This window comes from Podarcis filfolensis, assembly GCF_964270895.1.
Source record: "Podarcis filfolensis genome assembly, chromosome: 2".
NCBI classification, from domain to species: domain Eukaryota; kingdom Metazoa; phylum Chordata; class Lepidosauria; order Squamata; family Lacertidae; genus Podarcis; species Podarcis filfolensis.
Window position 1 is genome coordinate 89,642,721 of NC_139605.1, and position 27,747 is coordinate 89,670,467.

At 41.9% G+C, this 27,747-nt stretch overlaps 1 protein-coding gene and 1 long non-coding RNA gene across 6 annotated transcripts in view; one reads left to right on the top strand and one right to left on the bottom strand.

The window, feature by feature from the left end:
• Positions 1-27,747, bottom strand: part of UNK (unk zinc finger) — a 51,276-nt gene that overhangs the window by 6,382 nt on the left and 17,147 nt on the right. For 2 of the 5 annotated variants that reach the window (XM_083598131.1, XM_083598130.1), the window contains 14 exons: positions 22,971-23,180; positions 22,356-22,532; positions 20,731-20,861; positions 20,463-20,598; positions 18,501-18,618; positions 17,167-17,251; positions 15,092-15,234; positions 14,012-14,059; positions 12,305-12,505; positions 11,075-11,143; positions 10,022-10,196; positions 7,919-8,020; positions 5,419-5,607; positions 1,060-1,241 (listed from right to left, as the gene is read on the bottom strand). In XM_083598131.1, coding sequence (XP_083454257.1) covers positions 1,060-1,241; positions 5,419-5,607; positions 7,919-8,020; positions 10,022-10,196; positions 11,075-11,143; positions 12,305-12,505; positions 14,012-14,059; positions 15,092-15,234; positions 17,167-17,251; positions 18,501-18,618; positions 20,463-20,598; positions 20,731-20,861; positions 22,356-22,532; positions 22,971-23,180 — 1,966 coding nt within the window. Of the gene's footprint in view, positions 1-1,059; positions 1,242-5,418; positions 5,608-7,918; positions 8,021-10,021; positions 10,197-11,074; positions 11,144-12,304; positions 12,506-14,011; positions 14,060-15,091; positions 15,235-17,166; positions 17,252-18,500; positions 18,619-20,462; positions 20,599-20,730; positions 20,862-22,355; positions 22,533-22,970; positions 23,181-23,674; positions 23,779-27,747 lie in introns of those variants that run through there. The other 3 variants (XM_083598134.1, XM_083598132.1, XM_083598133.1) reach the window with 3 other exon arrangements.
• LOC310755464 lies at positions 15,260-24,329 on the top strand. Its single transcript, XR_014544373.1, has 3 exons — positions 15,260-15,814; positions 18,848-18,942; positions 23,709-24,329. It is a non-coding gene; the product is annotated as an uncharacterized lncRNA (long non-coding RNA).

Sequence of the window (27,747 nt, forward strand, 5' to 3'; positions counted from 1 at the left end):
AGCTGAAGAGGCCACAGGGTTTAGTGAGCAGGAATAGGCTGTGGCAGAGAGCACTCCAGAAGCAGAGGCAGAAGCAGAGTGGGGTCAAGAGGCAGAGTAGGGGCAGGCTGCAGAAGCCAGGGAGTCTTCCTCTCCTACTGCAACCAGCTCCCATCCCTGATGGTCTCCCAGACCACACAGAGAAATGAAGAGCGCAGAGCAATGAGATACAAGGTGGAAGAGCCTTAGCCTGCTGGGGAAGGAACCGGAGGAGGAGCCTTAGAGAGCAGAGGGAAGGCAGGGACCTTCACTCCTCACAACTGCCTCATTAGGGCAAGACCTACTGGGAAGGGTTGCTGTGATCACTAGGACTGAGCTGTTTTGTTTCTTTGAATAAAGAATTAACTTCACTGGCATCGGGTGCTTTATCGTTTTATTGCTGACCTATGCCTGACTCCAGCGCCTAACACCAGCTCAGGGAACAATTTACTAAATGCAAAAAGCAATTTAGCAAAAAGCGTATATTCACACCCACCCTAGTCTTGTTAGCCAACCTGGCCAGAGCAGGGTGGAAACGTACATCCCCAGAGGGAGAACATTTACAAAGCATCTTGAATGCAGAAGGAGGGGCTTACCATTCTTTCAGTGCACAGCTACTAACCTCAAAATAATTAGAGCATTACTACAAAAAGAAGAGGTCAGGGGATACATAAATCAAAAAGCTTGGGACAATTGGAAAGGTGTGCTCAGATACAACTGGAAAAAAGCCAATACTCCTAGAGGAACACTAGCAACCTTGGCATGAACATTTTCAAATCCTATTACAATTTGCAACCTACTCCTCAGCATATCTAAGGTATCAATTGGTTTCTTTCTCCATTGATAAGAGCTAAAAAAGAAAAACAAACAAAACCCCCGTGTCTGCTGTGAAGGAACTATGTTACAGTATAACACACACCAAATCTGACTTTGTATATTATTTTTGGACCCTCAAACTATTTATTCAGCTGTTAGGTGGATGCTTTTGCCCATTAGTATCCTGGCAAACCACTCTCACTCACCCCTCCCAGCAGACGCTACCTGTTTGGCTTGTTTCCAAGATTCTTCCCACTGCTTTATTGTGCTGTTAGCTTCATCCAATTCCTGCCGCAGCCTGGCCAGCTCAGCAGCACCTGGACCCGACAGAAATGCAGGCGAGGTACTGGGTGAAAAACTTCCAGAAGCAAAGTGCTCCCATATGCTGCTGTTCATCCCGTTTAAACCTGTTTCATGCAGACAGGAAGGGGGGAAATGTTACGTCACATATATCCCTGGACTACCCCTTTCCTTGCCCGGCACTGTTTTGGAAAGGGAATGAAATGGTTCAATATTTCACAGGGCACTGATTCATTTGGGGATTCTAGGGAGGGACATTCATGTACCTGCAGTACCTGTTTGTCACTCCGGCTTACACAGAAGAAATGGCAACACGGTAAATATTCTCTACATTTAAAAAATATGACACATGGCATGCTGGTTCCAAGAGTGCTCCTGAGCACTTTGTACTGCATCTAACCTATAACTGCTGTGCAGAGAGATACAGGCTTAGATGCACCACACAGGGAAGATCTCCACGTGAGACATTGGCCACAGCACAACTAAAACAGATATGCTGGCGACTGCCAGTATAAGCAGAGGCCTGGTTAAACAGCAAAACCTGTGTGTGGATTGTTTTTAAAAAGCCCTTAGCCATTAATCTTGTAACTTCATTAATCAATCTAATTAGATCTTATCCCAAACGTTGTTGCAATTCACACTTCTACTTTTGAAAGGCACTCAGATTTGTCTCTAATATTACACCATTTTGTTTTGATCAGAATTAGAACCGTTTTAACAAACCAAACCCATATGTGATTTGAATACTTTTGTATAAGAATCTACAATTGCAATACTTAAGATCTATTAACCACATGAAGTTCTTCAGTGCAAACCAGCACTAAGCCATTTTTAGTGTCCAAATCTGTGCCTTTGCTGATCTTACTCAGAAGTTCATCTGAGGAACCAGCTCACTTCACATCAGAACAACTGGCCCTCAGATTTTGTTTTATTTATTTTTTAGAATAAGGCAGTGTTTAATACTAAGGGAAATAAAGCTCACTGCACAGCTTACATTTTTATGAGAGTGCTTAAAAATGTACTGTGCAATGAACATGTGCTTGCAAAAACACCTGTATAACACCAGGGGCAGGGATTGGCTGAGTTTCCCAGCTGAGTCTACACCTGAAGGCAAAACTGCTTTTTCTGCTCCAAATAATGCAAAATGGCTTGCCATCCCAAACCAGGTGGGAATAAATTGGATACAGTTTCTTCCGCTGCTGTTTTCTGCCAGAGCTCACACATACAAAGGGTAGGTTGCAAATAGATCCACAGAGTCTGTGGAGCAACAGAGAGTGCTCTCCAGTAGTGCTCCATGTGATGGGGTGGAGCTGTGGAGCTGCTCCTTTTGGATAGGGCTGAAGTCAGCCTGCGTGGCAGCACTGGCAGAGCCAGTCAAATGCTCCTGCTGGTGTGCTTGCACAGCCTCAACCTATCCCAGCCCCTCGCAGGCAGCAACACTGGTGCCAGAAGTGTGCCCTTGCAGCTCCACCCCACCCGACACACCACTACTGCTGCTCTTATTCTGTCATAACAAATTATGTATTCTTGTAAACCACTTAGAGGGCTTACTGCAATCAAATGGCATGTAAATTTTGTTAAACAAATAAAATAAAGTGTATTTCCTACAAAAATATGCTCCGGTAGAATAAGGTGCAGTAGAAAAATATCTGCAATACTATTCTAGGTGTTTTTATTAAAGCTTTCTTCTTCACACTGAATTACCCATCACAGTTTAGTTTTTCCTGTGGAACTAAGGCACTGCTCACCACACTGATTTATTAAGCAGCATGGCTAGTGTGAGCTCATCCTGATTCCAGTCATAGCTGTGTTATAAATTAGGTCACAGCAGAGGAACCAGGTCAAGGGCACATGCTACTGCAGAAGATGATATAAACAATAAAAATACTCTATCACTTATAAAAGCTAACTCTGCTTCTTAAAATGCCATATGTTTTGCTTTATTTAAAGACTCTGGCTTGCTATGGTTTTCTATGTATGCATGCTATTTTTATGCAGGAATACATTTTAATACAGGAGTAAAAAATATATAGCAAAACTACTTATTGAAAACACATTTTCAACTGATAGCCAGCCTAATGAGCGTCAATAATGCAGATGCCCGTGGTTTGGCTTACAATTAGGCCACGATCTGAATTGAGTCTACACATGCACAAGATGCTTATTGTAAAATTAGTATAATTTTAATTCTTTGTAAACTACTCTTGATAGTGGTTGAAGGGCAGGGTAAATAAAATCAAACATGTACACATTTACCACTTGCAATATAATGCACCAAGCGGGTGGTTATACAGATGATAGACAAGACGTGATTAAACACATAAAAACAAGTACCTAGTTCTTAATTCTTCCCACATACTTCCTGCACACTGCTTTGTCATTTACCTTATTCTCTCCTGTGTGTCCTGCCTAGACTTTAAGCCTCTTTACCAGAGACAGGCACACTTCTATACTGTACTGTCCATAGGACATTCAGCAAATGCCAAGTGTTGAATTTTCTGAGGTGCTTCCATTTGTAGATACTATAGCTACCCCCCAGGCTGTAAAGATTCATTTGTATAATCATGTCTTCTTAACTGGAGCCAATGCTTAACCTTTGAACCTGATTTTGATGCCAGAATCCAGCCCAGGAAGATTCTAAGTAACAATAAAGGAATGCTTCTCCTCTTGCCTTCCTATTACCATGGCAAAAATTGATGTAATTGTCCTCAACCGAGCTCAACCAGTCAAGGTGAGGCTGCTGCTTCAGGTGGCAGAAGTCCCCCTAGGTGGCATGCCCACGAGTGCCCTGTCTGCCCTGTTGCCTCTGTGCAATCAACACTGAAAGGGGCATGATCTTGCCCCAAATCAGCGCCAACGGTGGTGCCACTTTTCTGCCAAAGGTGGTAGTGGTCAGAGCAGCAGCAGGGCAAAGAGATACTTCCCATTTCACCTCAAACGGTGAAATGGAACACACCACCCCTGGTTCTAAAGCGGGCCAAATGTTCCTTTAAACAGACAGTACGGGGTGGATTGTCTTGAAAATGGAAAGTATTCCTGGAACCCAGTCTGATTAATCTTTGCAGTGAGAGATCCAGTTGTGGGGCTGTGTAATGGTAATGGAAGGAACTCTGAGCAAACTCAAAGGTACTCCCATCACTGCACAGCTTTCATGATTTAAAGGAGCATCATTCAAGTTAGGTCTGTTACACATGGAACACTGAGCCCTTTCTATACTTTGAATGTCAAGGGTGACTGACATCCAACCAACACATTCAATCAGTGCAAGGATTTCTGCTTACACAATGAGACGTCCCCTGTCTCTCTGCTCCCTAAATCTACTCTGGAGGGTTGAGGAAACCCCTAGAACAGATTTAGGGAACAAAGGGGGTGGGGAGAAGTCCCATTGTACAAGTGAAAATGTTTTGGATACAACCCCAGGAGTCTTTTGGAAACTGTTTAGGAAGAGATAAAATATTTAGCTTCTGATAGGCTTGCAAGTATCTGATTTTCAGAGCTCATGTCTGTTAGCTATAACTGACCAGGTATGACTAACAGGTGTAAACCTGAAAAAGTCAACTATTCCAAGTGCATCAGAAGCTAACTGCGAATGGTATCACATATTTGAACCTTTTTCTATGATTGCTGATACTCTGTAACGCAGGAGTGTCTTGCCCAGTGGGATGGAGCCACAGCAGCCTCTGAGCAGCAGAATCACTGCTGTTTGCCAGGAGAAGCGAGGTGGTAGTAAGGTTTGTACAGACAAACTGGTTGGGCCAAACCAGTGCTCCTGCTGGTGTGTTCACACAGCCCTGACTTCACCACTTCACCTCTACCCTTCCCTCTCCTGGTAAACAGCAGCAACTCTGTTGATGGGATGCTACTGCTGTGGTTAATAGATGCTCATCCATCTACTGAGCTACTGTTGAGACCATCTGCCTCTTTTTCTTAGCTGCAGAAAGTCTACCTTCTGTGAATTTAACTCTTGGGTCATCCTTACAATTTGGAATTTGCTTAACTTTTCCTACTGTGTTTTGCTACATTTGCTCTTTGTTGTATGGATATCCCAGACTATTTTAACTCATCCATTGTTTGGTTATTTTGTGCGGGAAATTCTTACTGGGATGTCCTTAGGCTTAGTGAATTCTTCCTCATCTGATAGGCATTGGGCACAAGATATGTTAGGTGGCAACACAAAATGAGGACATTCAAATGAAAGCTAAGATAAAAGGAAAATACTTACATGGTATAGACAGGTATGTACATGTTCACATGCACACTCTCACATACGCACTGGGCATTTACCTAATGATCCATGAGAAGCTGATGTCCCCAGGAATGTGTTTTCTGATTGGCTTAAGTGTCCCTGGGGCTGATGGAGGAAATGCGATGATAAGCTGACCGGTGGAGAAGGAGAGGCAGAGTGAAAGGAGGCAGAACTTCCAAGGGACCCAGGGATATTTACAGGAGCAGAACTTTGCAGCAAACTCCCACCTGGACAAAGAACACACAGAAAGGATGGGAATGTAGAAGCCATGAGTTATGAGTGGAAGCACAGCACAGGAATTTGAACAGCAGGTGTTTGCTTCACTCTCTGCACCAGTAAAGGACGGGGGAGTCCGGGGGTTTTCTCCACTTTCCATCCCTCTTTACCTTCAGAAAGAGCATTAGGAGAACTGTTCCTCTGGCCGAGGAAGGTACAGTAGCAACTTTCTTGGGTGTTAACTATGCAAAATAGGACATATGGACAGTGTCAGCTGTACTCCAGCATACAAGGGGGTCATTTAAGAGTTTAAGGGACTGTCAAGAGAGACATTTAGACAGCTTTTTTCATCTGTCTCTCCACAATGACAATACACTAATTCATATTATGCATGTTTAAACTAAATTGCTTTTGCACTATCTCCACTGTTTATTAGTGCAAGAGGCTGCATTTCTCTAAAACAAAGAAGTGGCCAGCAATGGTGATAATGGGCATCTTTAAGACTCTTTTCACAGGAACAAAAAAACATGTGTCCATCATATCACATGGATTAAGCAACTACATTTCCAAGGGCTATTGTACTAGTTAAAAATATATTTCCCCATCACATTACATATCCTGCCAAAAATATTTCTGTAAGTTCAAACCCCTCCCCCACCCCAATATTAGGGATGAAAGTTATGTTCTTAATATCACTTAAGCAACAGCAAATGGGGCCGTTTCTCAATATTCAAAGTCAAGGGAGAAGCCACAAATTCAATGGGGCAAATTACAACCTTCATTTTTAATACACCTGTAAAAAACTATACTCTTCAGTAAAAAGATGTCTGAGAAGATCAGATCATTAAATTTCAACACCATAATTATTTCTGCTAGATCTACAGGAAAGAGAATGGGGGAAATCACCTCCCAATTTGAACAAGAGAGGAGCTCAGAGGAATCAAACTCAGTAGCATGGGATTTGCTAATGTTGTCAGAATAATAAGAATCTCAGGTTTCATTCTTTGAAAACTCAGGTTTTTTTACCCCTCATGTTTATAAAGCTTGAAAATGCACAGCAGCACCTGTTCAGAAATTAGATTCAGAAATTAGAGTGCTTCTAGGATGGCCAGGGGAGGGACTCTTACATTTCATAGAACTTTCCATCCTCCTTCTAACCTAGACAGAGTTACAATAGAAGTAACCAACGTGTTATTCTAAGTCGACTCAGGAGGACTGTGATACAAGGTGCTGCCCACAAAACTAGAGTCCTCAATCAGTTTACTGATAATCTGAGGAGCACAGTCTTTGCAACCATCATTAAAAGGGCAGTTACCTTCACGGGAACCAACACTGTGTCTACGTTGCATGAAAAGCATTATTTGGACCCCATTTTGACTCCTATCTTGAATTGTGATGTCTGCACCGTAAACAGCACCCACTTCCAAATTGTTTTAGCCAGAATAAGCATAGGCACAATACCAGTGCAGAATTGTCTCATGCTGAATTCTACCTCTTTGGTTTTTGTGAAAGCAGACTTGATCACTTGGGTATGTGGAAAATCATTCTGATTTGTGCTACTGCTCAAATCTGAACCAATATTGAGGGTAGGATGTGGTGAAATAGAATTGTGTATTGATGGAAGGCCATTGCGGAGCATTCTGCAATGGTCTGCAACATACAACATCTGGCACCATGGAGGATCAGGTTTAAGCTGATGGCTATGCCATTCAGAGACAGAGTTCAGACAGCATGAGCGGAAATAGCGAGTCACGCACCGACCAATTTGCATGTGGCTTAGTTCACAAAAAAACAACAACCTGTGTAAATGCATTATGGGATTCTTACAATAGGGGACCAAGGTTGTAAGGACTATTTTCACCTGAACAACCAGACACACACACAAAATGGACGCTGGTTTGAAATGACCACATACAAATGATGAGATACATATGCGGTAGTTTGTCAATGTGTGGCGATAATGTCTTGCCATGGTCCTGTGACAGCAGAACAGTGAAAACAATCCAATTTGTTTCTCATTATTTTAAAATGACTTCCCGCCCCCCTCCGTGAAATGTTCATGTCATAATTTCATAAACATGTTTAGTGTGTCAAATAAGCCATGTCAATTTCATAAACATAACTGGGACATCTGAAACCAGTGGAATAAATTTCCAATCTGCTAGTCAATGAGAGCCCTTTTGCTCCAAGGTCTCCCATTGGCTGCAAACCAACATATAATGTTAGGACTGGTTTTGAGAGCTTGTTAGGCTGCTTCAGCCAGCTGATGGGGCGAACCCTGCTTGGCAGAAGATCAAAGAAAGCTCTGTTGCTTTCATGTACCTATCATGATGCCACTCGTGTGGGGCACCGAGCTGCTGTCAAATGTCTTCTCCAGGGCAGCCACTCCGAATTCGTTCAGGTCCAGGTCATCCAAGGCAGACTCTGCCAGACAGAGGCACCAATTATATAATACAAAAAGGACCAACAACTTCAAGGGATAGGGAAGCCCAAAGAGCCTACATGCAGAGATGACACTGCTCTGGACAGGAGGATCTATAGGGCCCTGCTCCCCACTGTACAATACTGCCATTAGTCAACAGTTGTCTAAACAAGGCAGCTTTTCATATCACTTTCTATTGTTTTTGAGCCCTAAAAGCTTTTAGCATCAGGTTCTTTCCCACAGATTGACACCAGAAATAAACAGCAATGCAAAACAGATCATCCAGTGACACCTGCTGTACAGCTTGACTTTGGGAAGAAATACATCCAAGGACAGCTTGAATGAAGGGTGCCCATCCCAGTCACCTAGTAACCTGGGTATCCATGATGCATGGTGATTGGAATTTCCCTCTTTTAGGAATTCCACAGTGGAGCAGTGACTTGGGTTGCAATTCAGTGGAGGAGGAGATGGGCAGTAGGAATGAGGTGCAGGTATGGCAGTGGAAAGAAGGGGGTCGAGTGCAGCAGTCAGGTGAGGGGCATCGGGGAAAGGGGATGGATTAGCATACCCTAGGAAGCAGGCTATAGCCAGCAGTGTCCCAACAATGGATCAGCGATACATAGCATGGGCATTGCCAGTTGGGATGAGATGAAGCAAGCCTCCACAGGTTCTTCCCAAGTGTCATTTCTAGCCAATTTACTATGTCCAGCAAATATGCCCCATTAACGTTGTCTCTCAAAGAAAAGTATGGCATGTGTTATATTCATGATATTCATGTTACTTCAGAAATGTGGACCATAAAATAGATCACAGTTTTCTGTATAGAAATGGTTGCTCCCCAGCCCCTTTTTCCTCCAAAGCCTGTATTGTGGTTTGGCGTTTTTCCAAAAGGTTGCTTTTCGAGCCTTTCACAAAAAAAGACTGCAATTCCCCACAGGATGCCTATTAAAATGTGTAACAGGAGCCTGTTTGGGGCTAAAGAAGTTGCCCTTCCTGTCCTCCACCACACTACTGCAAACTTTTCATTTCAAAGCCAGGAATTCTCTTTTGGTTTTTTATCATTCCAGCCAGAAGTGGCTGGGGCAGGGTCACTCTGCTGCCCTTCTGGGAGCAACATCAGTGTTGCCTTCTGGGATGGGCAGGGTAGCAGTGAGGTTGGGGTTGGAAGGGTGAACTGGCAGAGCCAATCCGAGCCCTGATCCTGCTCCATGCTGCCCCTGCACCATCCCAGTAAGCAGCAATGGTGCTCCTCCTGGGAGGGTGGCGGCACAGCACTGTTATAGAACGTAAACCATTAGCAATCATAATAAGATATCTGGACAATGAGAGGCCAACATGAAGCAACACTATATATCCTCCGTTTAGAAATAATAAAAAATAATAAATAAATAAAGTTGTGCCTGAGGAGAAAATAAAAAGGGAAATGCCTGCTCTGCACAATATGTGCTATTAATCTCCTTGGGAAATCAGGAGATTAAAACACGGTGACATGCCACACCCTTGAAGGGAAGTATAAACAAGGTCCTTTTAAATCTTCACCTAAGGCACAGACTGGCTATGGACTTCTGCTTGATGTGTACAGATCAGAGTTTCATCCTTGTAATATTTATGAAAACAGTTGCTCAACCACAAATTACACCTGTCACATGAATTAAATAGAGTCCTGGACTGGCCCAATACAGTAGCACTTGGGGCCAAATTTGTGATCTGTAACTTTAGCAAGCATAGAGTAAGATGAAGGATAGCAAACAAGACATCAATTTCACTACACAAAAAATTCAGAGCAATCATAATATCCAATTCACCATATTGACACATTTTTATATAATTCAGAGCTGAAATTATGATGCATGGAAGACTGTGCATGTCATATTAGCCGCCTCTAAAAGAAAGATGGGATTCTGCAAAACTCCCCAGGTATCTAGATCTACAACATGCTCCTATTTCCCAGGCTGATTATATTCCCTTTCAGAGCTGGCCCCCATGAGTATAGGCAGTATTACCTATCACAGACTCCACTGTGTCACTGGTTGGGTAGAATGGAAGGGCATTTGCATTCATGCCAGGGACACTGCTTGTGCCTGCTGGACTTGGCGGTGTTGCTGCCAAACTAGAAGTGATACTAGAAGAGATGCTAGATGTCAGTGGGCTGCCAACAGGAAGAATCCCCAATATATCCTGAAAGAGGGAAACATATATTTAAACACTGAATAATTCATTCTCAGCATGCAATTTAAAAAGTGTATGAGCAAATCCCTAGCTCTGGGGTGTCAACATGGTGCTCATGTGCACAACAGAACTCTTGAGGACTTTCCCTGGTGCCCATAAAGCCTCCTCTCCTACTTACCCTTCCATCATGAGACGGAGAGGGTGGTAACTTTTGCTGCCCCCCTCCCAAAAAAGTAAATAGTTCTGAAGGAGGAAGTTGAAAGAATGGCACCCTTTCCTGCTTTCTCTTCCAGCTCTATCTACTTTTCAAGACTCACGAGTAGAATCTGAGCCTTGAAAAGCACATAACAGGCTCTCTTCCTCATTTCCCTTGGGAAATAGAACTCTCTCTCTTTCTCTCTCTCTCTCTCTATATATATATATAATTTATACCACATACTTCTATATCAACATACATTCAGGGCAGTTCACAGTAGTTTTCATATACAACGCAATGCCAAAACAAATGTATGCTACAGTTATGAAGGACAACTTTGATTCTTTTAGAACACATCTCATACATTATCAGCGGCATCATATAATCATAATTGTGTGCAATTTTATCAGAATAAGGTTCAATGAGCTGTACTAAACCCTTTCTTTAATTATCTCTGCAGCTGAATTCATATTTAGATTTCTAATTTGGATGCTCCTCTACATGCACAGCCTCAGCATTTGCACATACCTGAATATACATTTGTTAGAGACTATTTTAAAAAAACAAAACTCTTAGGAAAATACCACCACCCACCCATACATCATCCAGCATCCACAAGTAGGCTTGGAAGCTATGGATGAGATGGCATAAACACAGAGGAATAGTCTAGGGCCAACTTGGGGTAACATACCTGTTTTGGTTGTAACAGAGGCTGTTCTTGGGTTCTATGTTCCAAGGAATGGGATTTAATCTTTGCCTGCTGCAGTAAACAGAACAAAAAGAAAGACGAGTGGAGGGGGAGTACACAAATGTGAAATTGCTGACTTCAAGCATTTGAGAGGGCTATGGGATTCTAACAAAACTTTCTCTATTTGGCTGCTCCCAGAAAGTTCAGAGCCCATTAGACAAGGAAAAAAGTATTAGACAATAAATGGTGGTGGTAGTGGGGATTCCCAGCACATATGGTACTGATAACCTGGATGTAAATCCAATTGAAATAAATGAAATAAACTTTCCAAGTTTTAAACATGCATATGATTGCCCTGTAATCTTTGTACTCCACTGTGATCTTTCTGTACTCATGTGGTGAGATTAACAATGAAAAGAAAGTGTGGAATGTTTTCTTAGTCTATGCCTGGTAAAGAAAAAAATGGGCATTTAAGGAAAAGTTGGTAAGAAAAATCCTACTCCATAAATACTCCAGAATAAATGTTAAAGTCCCAGTTATGCTGGTCTGCGACTGTAATAAAATTGGTTGTTGCTGTTAAATTCCCAGTGGCTTCTCTGCAAGCATGAGTTTATTTTATATCTTCATGAAAATATTCAGATATGTCCATTTTAAGTATCATTGCAGTTATATTCTAAATGCCTTTTTTCAGGGATTCAGGTAGGTAGCCGTGTTGGTCTGACGCAGTCGAAATAAATAAAAAAATAGTCCAGTAGCACCTTAGAGACCAACTAAGTTTGTTCTGGGTATAAGCTTTCGTGTGCATGTACAGTTCTTCAGATATTTTTTCAGGAAGAAAAATAATCCCTTTAGGCTAAAAATATACCGTGATAAGTGCAATAACACAGATAGCAAGGATGTTAATTTTCTTTATGCCAAGGAACTCTTACTCGGGTCCTTGCCTGGAAAAAAATGTTTCAAGAAATGTGTCTCTAGACTAGCCCAATAGAAAGTTCCAAGTGGCTGATTTTGTGGTATGTAAAAAATATGTAAAGTTTGCTTCAGATTCTTTCTTTGGATTACTTGATTATGTATCACAATACCAGGAGCCCTTGTGCCTCGCTTGTCTAGTGCCAATTTCGTAGCTTAGGGAAGTACCAAGATGTTTCACCAACATATTGCAGTGGTTTTGGCAGTTGGTTCCAAAGCCAATATGAAACCCTTAGGTCCCCTTTCCCTGTATTCCCCACCTACCTGGCATTTGAAATTCTTTAGGTACTCTGCTCCAACCAAGTCTTCCCGCTCAAATCCTGGTGCCTTCTTGTAGCTGCTGGCTGCAGTTACTGAATCTGTGGGGAAGCCAATGCTTTCCAAACTATGGGGTTTTCCAATGGCACCAGGAGGAGACCCACATATATTAGATGGGCTTCCAAGACTGCTATTCCTACAGAGAATCTAATGGAAGAAGGAAGAAAAAACAGCACAGGTCACAACATGAGAGGAACTCATACAGTGTGCAGTTACAGATTCCTAGGATTGTAACATTCTGTCTTGCACTACTGCAGATGGCCTTCGATGGAAAAACCTCCAGATAACTAAGTTGTTAGATTCAGCTAGGTCAACTGAGAACATAAATCACAAGTTTTCATGCTTCAGCATCTCAGAAATGCACAACCGTATCTTGACCCCAGAGACAATCTCATATTCTTCTCATTCAGCTCACAAGTTCTTCATGCTCTCTCAAGTGACATTTAGAAACCAGCACAGCCAACATAATCCCATAGCAGAATACATATTTCTAGTGCAAAACCTTGTTGCATCTTCAGAATCTTACAATTCTATGCTTCAAGTTTAAAAGAAAAAAAGTATTAAAAATGTGACGTCAGTCTGTGCTTTAGAAAACAGAGGTGGTTGGGAAGTTGTTTATAGTGATCATAGTGCTGAATATTTTCACTCAGCACACCTTCTTACTCTTATTCCCATAACCCAAATTCTTTGTATCAGTTTTCCTACATATTTACAGCCCCGTATGAACCACATGTTCCATTCTTCCTTGACCTAAATTGATAAATATTTTTAATTAACTTAATGTTTTCATTTATTAAAACATTTACACCCTACCTTTCTGTAGAAAAATGCTTAAGGCAGCTTACAAGTACAGAATTGAAAGCAACTAAAAACTTTTTTTGAAATGTTTGATTGCATCACTCTTATTGGGGACTTCCCATCCTTCCCTGTCATAAATAACTATGGTTATTGGACCCATCACAGCAATGAGAAAAATGAGAGTTCTTTAGTATTTATGCACAACTGGGACGGAGAACTTCCAAATTATCAGAAGCCACTCGGCTTTGTTTTTTACATCTGCAGTCATTCAAGGTTGCTTTGCTAAAGAACCATGGACAAAAGAAAAGGAGAGTATCTTCAGGACAAAATGTTTAATGGCTGAGTGCTTTGTCAGGAATTCTGTACTTAAGAGTTTCTAGGAGATGTTTATATGGATATTCATAACCATAAGGACTAGAAACTTTTAGGGAATCTAAATTATGTGCCCAACGCCATACTCTGACCGTAAGGACATTGGAAGAGCCTGCTGGATCAGGTCAATGGTCCATTTGGCACAGCATCCTGCTCTCACAGTGGACAACCAGATGCCCATGGGAAGCCTGCAAGCAGGATATGAGCACAACAGTATTCTGCCTATCTGCAATTCCCAGCAACTGGTATTCGGAAGCATACTGTCTCCCAACAGTGGAGGTATAACAAGCCATGTTGGCTGGGAGCTACTGATCTGCAAACATACAGGACTGTGGCATACATAGCAACTGTCTCGAAATGTAAAACAGATGAGGCTTGAATTAAGGAAGAGGGGACTCTTGGGAGCCTCTTACAATGACAATTTTCATTCAACCAGCACAGGTTGTGTAATGCTCTCTCTCCCCAGTTAGAGTAGATACTTACTGTAGTAGAAGTAGGGCTGGTTGGCAGAGTTCCTGGTTTATTCCATACCTACAGTCAAAGACAAAGACATAACACAGAATATGTGGGATGAGCAATTTATTTAGCTTTAATCAGTCATACGTAATAGGCATAATTAAAACATCATTCACTCGGCTTGCAGATTACATACACAGCTGAGCAGGCTGAAGTAACAACAGACAAAGGGTGCTTCAGTATGACAAAAGCAGGTGGACTTGGAAGGAGACATTACAATTTGCTCGCCAAAAGGTGAGAGTGTGAGCTTGCCACTAGACAGCAGGATGTCTACTTCTAAACAGTGACTTGATATGATTCACTAGAAATATGCAAGACTCTCCCAAGGGCTTAATTTTAGCTTAACATGAAAACAGAGGGCAACTACCCCAGGTTAAATTCTTCAAACATATCATAGTACACAAGCTCCAAGGCTGTATTCCCAAACATTTAGTTAGGAGCAGCTGCCTCTATTCACAAGGTGAATATTTCACAATTCAGATGAGACCTATACAAGAGAGCTCAGCACCCACAACAAGAGATTGAACTTCCCCTTTTATGCTTGGAGCACTTTATTCAAGAGGAGAAAAGCAAAACCATGCAAACATTTTAATGACTTGAATAGGTGTTCTAGAAGCAGTCATTTTCAGATGAAGAAAGAGTACTTCCCAAATGGGACAAATTCTAAGCAGGGAGCATTACAACAGTATTAAATTTCACAGAAAAGCCTTGGGCTGCTCCATATGGCAGCTTGAAAATGACTTCCAAGTAAATTTAAAGCAGCTCAGCTTGTCTAATCCAGTTTGAAAGTGGCAGTTGTGATTTAAACCCATGCCACTATGTTCCTTCAAAATCTCAGCTCACAGATGGAAACCTGTTTTGCATCCCAGTGCTCTGCCAACCCCCACAAATTCGAAGTAAATTTTATGGGGAAAATATAGGCACCATTTCCTTAACGCAATGTAATTGAGTCCGAGGGGGCAGCTTCTTCTTCTAGAAGGCATTCATATTTAGAGAAGTCTACAGTAAAAACCTACAAAGTGAAGAACTTTCAAAATTTCTACGTACATTGCTAAGGTCTGGGGCTTGTGGACTAGAAGGGCTAACGGGAACAGAATCGCCTGCTGCCGAGGGCATATACATTACAGGGCCTGTTTGTGTAGGACTGGAAACAGAGGATGTTGATTGTAACTCTTCATTAAGTGGAGGTTCTGTAAGAAATGCAAAACAAAAACATGACACAATGTATGCAGAAAAATGAAAATGGATCTTATGGCTCTCCTAAGTGCAGAGGTTCCATAGATCCGTATCTATTTGTAGCAATCCTCATACCAGCACAGAAGTAACAGAAAGTTTTCATAAGACAAAGTTGATAAATGTTTGGTTTGTTGCCTTGAGTGTCTTAGCTTTTCCTAAAATTATAAATTACACTCTTAAAGCAATGACAGATGTAACTATTCATTCAAAAGACCTACTGAATCAGGGTTTCCATCTCTAATGTTCAGTGGTGGCTAAGAATACCTTGACGGTGATGACTGACACTCCAATTCTAAGCATATTTACTAGGTAAGCAAGCTTACAATTTCAATTATGTTTTCTTTCGTATGCTTGCTTAGAATCATAGCCCGAAGAACGTAAGACTATAACAACAACCCTCTTGGATCAGACCAACTGTCTACACAGTCCAGCATTCTATTTCCAACCATGTCCAACCATATACTTCTGGAAAGCCCAGGTGTGAGGCATGGCTGTAGCCAGGGAGCCGGGGGGGGGGCAGCTGTCCCACCCAAAGTAAGTAAATAAATAAATAAAAACAATTGTGTTGCAGATAACTTGGTTCTGCCCCCCCCCCCCGCAACATAAAGTCTGCCTCCCTGAAATAAATCCTGGCTACGCCCATGATGTGATGCCTAAAGGCAATAGCCCTTTCCCAGTTGTTATCCCTCTGTTTTGGAATGGAGACAGAAAGACCTTAGTATACTGATTTGATTTCAGAACACTAGAATTGATTTTTTTACGTACGGAAAGATCCCATGTTCCCAATAGAGCAAACTAGACAATTCATATGGCAGAATATGTTATGTATGGAGAAACAAGAGCTGTTAACAGTTGTTCTGAATCTGCGTGGCAAGCCCACCCTGAAATGTCTGGGGCACCTGGAAGGGAAAGAATATGAAGTAGATCCAGTCTTCAGCTCAGCAGACAAGATCTGGGTGGGGTTAGTGTCAGGGTTAGGGTTGAATGGAGAGGACCTTCACCGATTCAGACTGGATTTGTGGAGGTGGCTTCACCTTCATTCCTCCAAAGTGATTTGCAGAGGGTGGGTAGTTCAAAAACCATTTCAGCTTTCTTCTTACATATTTCAGGTTAGGGCAAGACACTGCTTATTTCACTTTTAATGCCAGTGTTGAGCTACAGCAGGGGTGGTGAATCTGTGCCCCACTAGACGTGGTTGAATAACAACTCCCATCATTCACAACCACTGACCAGGCTGGGAGTTGAAGTCCAACAGCACCTGGGGAGTCACAGATCCCCCCATCCATACTCACCAGTGCCTTGCTGAAGAGGAAAATCCTATCACCGCTCCTCCCTCTATGAAATATGTCTTGATCAAGTGTCCAAAAATTCTTGCCCATCATTTCTAAGACTCCAACCAAGTGATCTGTGCCACATTGATCTGGCTTCTTAAAAAGAAATCTCAAAAGCAGAAAACTCCTTCATGAAAGGATCAGGTCAAATACTACAACAGATGAGTTTTTTCCTTTGCTCCGCAGAAAGAAATTGTGTGTTCACAGCCTCAGGCAGGCAAATTACAAACCAGCAGCCCAAAATGCCCACAGCAAAACTTAAAACTGTACAATACCTTGAGGGGCCACTGGGTGTCACTTAATTTTGAGGAAATGCAATTAGAGCGCACACCATCTGGTGGCTAAAGCGTCTTTTCCAAAGTAAAAGATACAACACACAAAATAAAATCCACTGGAATATTTATTTTTGAATTCTTTCCCATGACTTGCTGAGGGGAGGGGGGTAATTTGTTTTGAATTTTGCTTGATCCAGCAAATGAAGTCCCACTTTGAACCCAAGACGACACTTCTCTCACAGCTTACACTTTATTGCTAGATAAAGATAAGACCACCTACGTTCTACATGTGCAAAGGCACAGAAGGGTCCTCGGGGGCAGCTGCCAGACTGTTGCATGTCATTACATTTTGTTGATTTGTAGATCTGGGGGGGGAAGCACAAAATGTGATGCAAGTGAGCACACATAGTTATCTATAATGATTTAAAAAAAAAAAGAACTATACCAAGAAATGCAACTGAGTTTGATGTGCCTCAGTTATGCTTTACATATAACTGTGATCCCAAATTATATTTGACATTCACAGAATTACTTTTAGCATTATTACCATTGATAATTAATACAGTTGATTAGAACTTCATCACAATATTTTGCACATCTACTCAAAAGTTTGGGTGGATTTACTCCCATATAAGTGTGTATAGGACTGCAGCTTTAATGACTCTTGGAACTTACTGAACGATGGTCCTGTGCATACACTGGCTCTATCTAAGGATCCAGAACTGGACCACATGAAAACATTTGAGCAAAAGAAGTGTATAGTATCCATTCAGGAGAAGTGTTTCCATGTGTATATGGATCCATGGAAACCACTCCCAAAGCGCCTGCCACCCAATGCTGCCAGAACAGCAGTCTTTGGGGTAAGAGGAAAGGAACCATAGTTGAACTGCTTCAACTATGTTTAACTAGAATTTGAAAGGATTCTGCTGATAGACAGGGCAGCCATGTCCCAACAGTAACATCAAATGTTGTTAGAAAACACATGGTCTTCTTATGATAAGGGTTGTGTACACTAAGACTAACTCTGCTGTCCTTGTATGCACAGGTGTCAGTTCCCAAATTCATCACACTTTCTGTTCCAACTTTGAAAGCCTTCATGACATTTAGTTCCCCATCACTGTTCAGACTTTGCTCTGAATACCTTATAAGACAGTAAAAATTCTTTTTTCACATTTTGGACGAATTATGTCTCAAATTCAGAAAAACAAGACAAGGAGTCAGCCTAACCCTTCAGGGTACTACTTAGATCTCATGCACCTCCCTCAGCCTCTTGTGTCTTCTAGGCTTCCACTCCATATTTTCTCACTCTCCTACATCCAACCATCAAGCCCCATTTGGCCCCTCACCTTGGTTCCTGCAGCCCCTGCCAGCTGTACTCTCAATGTCCAAGGAAACATTCTTCCCAGCATGTCTAGATGGCAATAGGAGCACTTATGGGTGAAGAATCCAAGATCTCAAGCAATTTCAGCTCCTCAGGACCCCTTGGATTCTTTCTCTTCCAGTGTTCTTATTGTACTTTTTATTAGAAGTGTTACTGTTTATCAGCACATATAAACCCTGGAGCCCCTCCATTTATCTAGCCAGGCAGCCAACAGGAAGGGTTGCTCACTGTACCTCTGGATGAAATTGTTGTTCTGTGCGGGTGTGACAGTACTGGCATGCATCTCCATTGTCACACTTACTGGGATCTCCCCACTCATCTCCATGTTTCACACTGGGGCATGGGGATGACCTGCATAAAGAAGGCAGCAATGGTATAGAATAAGTAACCCAATTCCAACTCGGTACCATCAAATAAACTTATCTCACTGTCCCAAACAGGGATGACCAGTCTACTGCTTCCAGATATCCCTGCCACTTGCTTCTGCATATTGAGTACCTTAGCTACCTGCAACATAGCTTTTCCCAAGGCAGTGAAAGATTTTACTTCATTATGCAGAGCTAAATACATATGATTTCAGGTCACATTGAATTTGGACAGAATCTGGTGGGTTTCAAGAGGACAGTCTTCTTCGTCCCCCACAGAAGAGGAAAGCACACAACAGCAGGAGACAAGGTAACAAACTGACCAACGCTTGAAATACAGTTTGAACATGAAGTGTGGGAGTTTAATGGAAACCTGTGATCTCAGAGAGATACCTTTTCACATGGCCTTTCTATCTGAAGTATTAGGTCTCAACGTGTAACACAATTTTCACAAGGAAGGACTTTAAAACTAGAGATTCCCACTCTGAAAACTGTGCTAGCACTATGTTGCTATAAAGCAAATTCTAGGGGTTGCACAGAGATTAAAAGATACGGAGTCTAATAGACATGATACATAAGGAAAAAGGAAGGAGGAAGGAACAGCAGTAGAATTCCAGCACCAATTTTTGAAGTTATATCATCTCAGCAATTATTAAGTACTACCTTTAAGTACTACTACTACTACTAATTTTATTAACAACAACAGTAGCTTGCTTCAAAGTGGTGAATGGCATATTAATACAACAAAAAATGAAGCATGATAAAAGGTGATAAATTAATCAAACAAAACAATATAAGACAGGAAAATTACAACAGAGAAAAATAAAAGAGCAAAACTTTCTAAGCTAGAAGATTAAAAAGTGCTCTCATCACCCATATTACATATTTTATATTATATTATATTATATTATATTATATTATATTATATTATATTAATTTATAACCCACATTTTTAGTATCTAGATGCTTGAACAGACAGTGAGAAATAGCGAAATAGCTTACCCCAGCTACAAAAATTAAGGGTGCTCTCACCACCACCCATTCTGAACACTCAGAGGTTGCATAAAAACAAGTAACCAGTGTTAAGAAACTGCCCCAAAACATTTTCTTAAATATAACAATTAGGATCACTTTCAGTATTAACAGTTGCCAGAAGTATACACACAACCCAGCAGCCCTTATTCCTCTCAAAAACAATATCTGAACCAATCCTTAGAGCTTAACTTCAAAAGGAATATATTGCTCTCAACAGGACTATTTCAGGGGTGGAGAACCTTTTCCAGTCTTTTCCAGCTGCATTTCCTCCTAGGCAACTTCCTGAGGTTTCCATGCTAGTTGTGTAGGCAGAAGCAAAAAGTGGGTAGTTCAATAGATATGACTTACCTTTGTGCAGTAGGCTATATTCCAGCCATGCAAAAGTCAGAGATGGCTATACACCTACATGCATTTCTCAATCTATGCAAGTAGGAGGCATTATCACAGCTCTAGGGCACATTCCAGCAAGGCAAAAGCACTCGAGGAAGGTGCAAAGCAGGGCCATTGAGGGGTGTCTGAGAAAGGGTAACGGAGAGTCCTGAGGGTTGGGACAGAGAGGCCTGGAGGGTCACATTTGGTGCATGGGCCTGCAGTTCTCACCCCTGAACTTGAGAACTGCAACCTAGAACACACAGTAGTATTTGATTGGGACCCACTTGTAATAAACAGAACCATTTGTTTTACTACAATCCGTGTCTTAACAAAGGAAGTAATCACATAAATGGGTTCAATAGGTTTGAAGAAAACTCAAAACTACTGGTCCCTTCCAAAACACCAGATCTTGAGGCACTGTACCTGTATTTGTGTTTCCTGGGGCTCCTTCTTCTATCTTTGCTATTATGGTAGTAAGGGCAGGCATAACCCTGGCGACAGAGACGTGGGGGCTTCTTACATTGTTCTGTTTTGTAGTTTCCCAAAACATATGTTGTGTCTGTGAAGACAGGTGTGGTAGGTTAATTCGCGGTGACAAGCATATTGCTTCCTACATGAAGAACCTTGTGATAGGAGGAGCGGGCAGTCCAAGAACAATGGACAGCCCTATGTAAGACCCTAAGGAACTCACCTTGCCACCTTGGCTCTTCACTGAGTATTTTCTCTATCATAGCATGGCTAGCGGCAACTGCAGACTGACCCTCTATGCCACCCTCTGATGTAGTCTGACCATTCTGCAAAGCTTCCATGGCCTGAAGCTCCCTTAGGGAACAGAGTTAAATGAACAATAGGCAGGCAGAGAAGATTCAGAGAAAGAGATGTGTGTCTACCAGATAGGAGTTGCCACAATGCAGGAATTCCCATACATTTATTCTTTCTTTCTTTTTTGCTAAGCCCACTTTTAGAGATTCAGGATTTGTATGAGCACTCTGTCCTCCTGCTATTTTGGAGAAAACTCCCACAAGACATATAGCACCCCATTTTTGATTGTTGTTCTATTAATCCCCTATACAACACACACATTTATTTGCACGCAGGGGCATGGTGCTTCACGAAGAAGGTAAAATAAGATCCTGGTTGAATCTCAACTGGTGTGCCTCCAGCAAGTTAATATAGCATAATTCATCCTCCCCACCTCCCAAAACAAACCCAAGTAAACTCCTAGCATGCTTCACATATTCCCTTTTGATAGCAATAACATAAATAGAACAATCAAATACAATGTCTATTTCCTAAGCTTAAGTATTTTCATCTTACAGAACTATTGGAAAGAATACCTTAGGTCTAATGTTAACATCTCTTTAAACATGCTCTCCCATATACTTAATGAAATGATATTTACCTCTAAGGGCTGAAAGAGACACTTGGTTGCAGACTCAGGGCTGGGAACCCCAGTTAGTAACACACAACTACACATCAGCTGGGGGAGGGTGTGATCTGCAGGGAAGAAGCAGCAGGCAGGGGAAGGGTAATTAATCCTTCCCCTACTGCCACTTTCCCACTGCAACTCCCTCTCTAGTGATGGGACTCAGATATGCATCTGCTACATTGTGGGACAAAACAGATAAAGTGGTTGTAGACTATGGTGAAACGTGGATAGAAAAAAAAGGGTTTTTTCTCAGAGCATATTCCCATACCATAGCATCTTCCCTGCAAATCATGTCCTCTCCCTCTGTTTCACAGATGTATGGGGGTGACCAGAATTCCTAGACCAGTGTTTGCTGCCAATGTCCAGTTTCACCCAATCTTATAAACACTTAGGCTGCTTGTGTCTATAAAAATCTTGTTCTAAGAAATTAAAGTCATACCATCCCTTTCTTTAAACTGATAGGTGATTTTTGACAGTCATCTGGTGGTGGAGATATGCTCGGGGAGGGGTATAGTCGGAGGGGGGCAGATTTAACCTCTTCCTAGCCACCTTACTATCTTATGTCTAGTGAGGGCAATGGTTGAGGCTTAGCAATAGTCTGGCTTATATTAAACCCATTCATAATAATGGGGCTCCTGGCACCAAGATACTTGCCCAAGTCACCTTGTGATGCATAAAAAGTCACAGGAAACGGCCTTAAAGGACTGTATATAACATATTCTTTTGTACGGGGTTGGGGGGCAGGGGTGGAGGAAGAGAGAAAACAGAACACCATCATACTTCTGATGCTAAACACTACACATTCAGCAGCATTTTGTACTCTGATCTGTTCCATTTTGGCTTAGCAAGCATACTTCTGCAGACAAGGAACTTCATCCTCTACTAACCTGATATCATAAACTGGAGAGCGGAGGTCATGGGGCCCATGAGCAAAAGCACAGTGGAGACCGTTCTTGGTGCAGTTTCCTTTCGAGTCAGTCTCATGGATGCAGATTCCAGTTTTGTAGTAGCGCAGGTGATATCTACGTTCTGTGTCACCAGTAGTTCTATGCAGGAATGGACACCTACAGGGGAGGGGGGAAAAGAGAGCTCGTAGAAACTCAAAGGCTGAAACATGCTGCCCAACAAAAAATTTTTTTTAGTCCTCACGGTTGTCAAATCCAGCACTTTTTTCCCATTTGTATCCTTTGTAAAATAAGGATATAAAATGAGGAAACGATCCTCAGGCCATTAATTTTAAAATAAACCTCACTAATTTCTCTAGGATTATTCCAGAGCAAAAAAAACCTTTGAATTACAGCCTTCATTTGGGGGGGGGATATATAGGTGTGGTGCAATCGTAATTAATTTTTTGTTCAGGTTTCTACTGCAGCGTTTCCACATTTCTTCATGGGTTCTTCTGCATGATTTTTAAAAAGCCGGTTTGTTGAATTCTCTCCTCTCTGTATGTGCAGGCTGGAACCTCCATCTGGTCAAGTTAGATGCAGCCTTGAGTAACTTACTCATCTCCTTCTGGACAGATCCCTGTGGTCTCATCGTATTTGGTGCAGTAAATGTCAGGACTGTAGTTAAAGGTGCCATCCCGACGGCGGATAGACCGGCGGCGACGCTGGTTGACAAAGTGCCAGTGGAAGCATGTATAGGGCCTATGCTGAGTACACTTGTGCTGCACAAAGAGTGGGCACTGCTCTGTGCGGAATTCCTTCAGGTATCTGTAAAAAGAAAGAAACTGGCCTGAGCAGAGCCCACAAGGTAGATTCAGAGGTTCCATCCCATGCACAGTCCTGTAGGTAACCCAGTCCCAAAATGATTAGGGCTTTTAAGATTATCACCAGCACTTTAATTTGGGTTCAGAAACACATTGGGACAGTGCAGCTGGTATAATGTAGGTGCAAAGCACTTTAACCACCCAGCCCCAACCAACTTTTATTTGTTCCAGATGAAAGTTCTTAACCACTTTTAAAAGCCACCTCATGTACATTGCAGTTGTCCAGCCTAGATACTCACTTGTGCATAGATAACTGAGACAACATTCATTCTCTCCAGGTAGAGTTTCAGCTAACAAACCAGCCAAAACTGGAAAAAGCACCACTGGCCACAGCTGCCATCTCATCATCCCCATTTAGCATGGATTCTAGCAGTATTCACATAATGTGAACTTGATCATTCAGATGAAATGCAACCCCTTCTAGAATCAGTTACAAACCTCCATACAAAAGTGTATGTTTTTCCTTCCACAGGACCTCTGTCTTATCCGGATTAAGGTTCATCTTGTTCCCCCTCAGTTGTTCAAAACAGCCTGAACGCAGGGATTCAGGAGTTCAATAGTCTCCCTGGGATGAGGATTGTGTTAGCACCAGTCTTACTTACTTCAGGAGGGTGTTCCAAAGCCTGGGTGCCACCAGCAAAAAGCCCCTCTCCTGCAGCCTGAACTCACTATGGCTTGAATCCAAAGATGAATGTGTGTGAGTAGAGGGGGCGGGGGAAGCAGAACACAAGCTTTTTGAACTTTGGTGTTTCTATAGAAATTTTAACACTCCTCTTGCTGTTATCACAATGGCATTGGACCTGAACACACCACACTGGTATTGGATGGATCTGCTATAACTCAAAATGAGAGGCCGCAAGGAGAAAATGGGAGTTGATGGAGAACAAGAAAGTGTACTAATTGGACCCAATTTAAGACAGAGCCGTAGCTACTGGGGGAGGGGGGTCTAGCCAGGTTTTTTGCCCCAGCTGAAGCCTCCAGAGAAGCACCATCGAGGCTCCCAACCTGTGTGTGTACACACGCAAATGTGCATGGGGTGCCAAACTGGGTCTTTGACCCAGGTGAAATAAAGTTTAGTTTTGCCCCTGCTAAATGACTGTGTGGGGAAGCAAATCCTTAAGTCTGAACACTCTTGTCAGAACTCTGTTATTCCCCTGATGCACAGCACATTTTATGTATGCCACCTTCCCGGCTATACAGTCGTAACTTGGATCCCAAATGCCTTGGTACTTGGATGTTTTGGCTCCCAAACGCTGCAAACCCAGAAGTGAGTGTTCCGGTTTGCAAACGTTCTTTGGAAGTCGAACGTCCAGCAGGGCTTCCGCAACCTCCGATTGGCTGCAGGAGCTTCCTGCGGCTAATCAGAAGCCACGTTTCGGTTTCCGAACGTTTTGGAAGTTGAACGGACTTCCGGAATGGATTCCATTCAACTTCCAAAACAACTTACCATAAAAAACTGAACTATAGAAGCTGCTGATTTATCTAAGGCACTGAGATAAATGTAACCAAAGCCTTTTCTTTAAAACTTGGATTACAGAAAAAAACACTAAAAATGTAGCCACCACAATCAGTTCAGTTTCATTTTCTATCCTATTGGGAAAAGGGCTGCCTGCATGTTTAGAAAACTGGTTAAATATTAAATAAGATGACAGTATTTTTAGATACAGTCCTATCCAATTCTTATGCGAGCACGTGCATACACATGTGCTTGTATAGGTAAATGTACTTGAACTCTCCTAAGAAAATACTGGGTCAGTTACAAAACAAAGAAACACACAAACAGAAACCCTCAAACCCCTTAAGGAGACATTCCTTCACTGCTGAATGAATGCCTGAAATTATTCACATGAAAGAATTGAAAGCATCTAATTCATTTCACACTATTTCAGTTGAATTCTTACTTTTGGATTCTCAAGCATTGGCTATTACTATAAAAACTGTTAGCGTGGAGTGTGTGATTACTAGCACTAAAAGATTACTGTCAGAACCAATGGTACTTCAGCTGCAGCTGGAGAAATCTGCTGAGAACAAGGCAGCAGATTTCTTCTTGAATGTTTGGGTCTGTACCAGAAATTACATTATTAAACATTCACTGTTGACAATAAATAATTTTATTTTAGCATGACCCCTAAAGGTATCAACTCTATGCCGATAAAAGCATACAGAATACCCCTGGGCCTTCAATGGGTAAGCATATTTAAGTTTATGGTGCAACCGCTGCTAGGACGCACTATGCCACACATTATACTGAGCTACATGCCAGTCTTTTTGCAAACACAGAATTCTTTCATTAGCAACTTCTTCCAAATAATACAAACAATTTTTTAAATAAAAACAGTCAGCCAGCCAACAGGGCTCAGAAACTTGAATAAATCCTGTATTGTCGCCCAGAATTGAAGTTAAGTTTCAAGCAGGGTATGAAGAAAGGGTCTGCCTCTTCCAAGACAATAATGCCCACACATTACAAAGAACTCATAACCCACCTACTCTCAGCAGCCAGAAACATCATAACCAGACACTGGAGAGTCCTGTCAGGAGTAAGCATGGACCAATGGTACCAAATAGCATGGGAAACAGCCTTACTAGAAAAATTAACCAATAAGCTGAAACTAATATGGGGACAAATAAAAGATGACGCCTTCACCCCGGTATGGCTCCCCTTTATCACATACACAGCCCAACAAGACAACGACAAGAATCCACCAACAGCATATGAATCAATTTGGCTAACCTGATCCAAAACATCCACCTACCCCACTCACACATGAAAACAAAGTTCACCACAGCCAATCACAAACAAACAATCACACTCTAGGCCAACCCCAACCTCTCTCACCACTAAAGGAACACAAGCAAATAGCAAAGAGAACCTGCACAAGTGACGCTGACACAAACCCCCCCACACACATTAAGTAAAATAGAAACATTGCCACCCACCCCCACTCACCATTCCCCCTCTTTCCCCCTTTTCTTCCTAATGTAACACTAATGTCTCAACAAATGAAACTGATCAAGAAAATGTAACTTGAAAAAAGAGACATTGCACATACTTTTGTAAACCAAGAAATCTTTAATAAAAATACTTTTTTTAAAAAAAAAAGGGTCTGCCACACAACTTCAGAATTCTAGATACTCCACAAAATACAATGAACAGTGAGGTGAACACTACAAGGCATGCACATGTGTGTGGTCTCCTCTCTCAAAAGGTATCAGTCTAGGACTCTGAAAAACATCTGCTACTAGGGCCTCTCTTTGTCACCACCACCTTTGAGAGGGGCAGAACAAGGAATCACATGATCCCATTGACAGCACCTGCAATTCGGAATTGCCAAGGCAGTATGACCTGTCTACAAATCCAGTTCTATTATTGGGAACTGCTTTGAGAAATATTACAGCAGAAAAGGAGTACACAAATATTGTACAAATATACACCATCATGTGTAAAGAATGCCCACATATCCATTTTACTACATGAGCACAGACTCAAAAATAGACTTTCCTCCCACAAACCAAGTAGTTAAGCCACATACTAAGTAGTTATCAGACATGTGTCCCAAAGGCTTCCTTGCATGAGAGAGAGGGCTGCTCACATAATGAGTCTTGGATTGAGTGAGAGCATGCAAAGTCAAAAAATTACTCCAGAATGGATTATTTCTTAATCACAGAAAGTCTTATCTCTTAGGTTCACAACTTGGAGATCTGTCTTCTTAATATCTCAGACCATGCCCCTGTTATCACCAAAATACAATCAGGATCACACAGAGTCAGGATCCTAAGGAAATAAGTACATTGTTTCTAAAGTAATCAGTTCCTAGGCTTTACTGTGGATAACCTCAAATTGAACTAGCTAGCCCAATTTCAACATATATTTACTCAATGCGTCAAGCAAGTAGAAGTGGCAGGTACAAGCCAACCAGCAGCAATTCCTCTCGGGTTCATATGGTTTTAAAGCACTGCATATTGTCTTAATCATGGCAGGACCTTTTTCCTGAACAGCTATACAACTTCTTTCTGATACTACATTAATACGTCAGCAACTTAACCAAGTAGGAGAGGCACACTATTCTGCAATTATGCTACTTCCTCAAAAGCAACCCAAAGAAGCTCTATTTTTAAATGTATGTAAGAATTCCGTTTATAGAACAGCACCACATTTTTTTATTCTTTTATTTTCCCTTAGTTGCTAAATTAGTCACTCACGGGCTACAAAAACTCTCTGTTGCCTCAGTTCAATAACTGTTTCTCCAGCTTTGAAAATCAGGAACATAACCCACAATGGACCCTCAGAAAATTAAGGTCATCCAAACAGCCTCTCTCTAGTCAAATGAGAGCAGGACACATAGCCCAGGACTCATCCTTTAAGTAAATCGGCAATTTGGAACAACTGATTTAGGCATTTGGAGAGATAAAAAGTAAGAACCTCCAGGCCACAGCTTCCTTTGATAGCACAGACTGCTCCAAGAACACTCACCTATAGGTAAGATTGCTTACCTGAGCCCGGCCTTGACTGG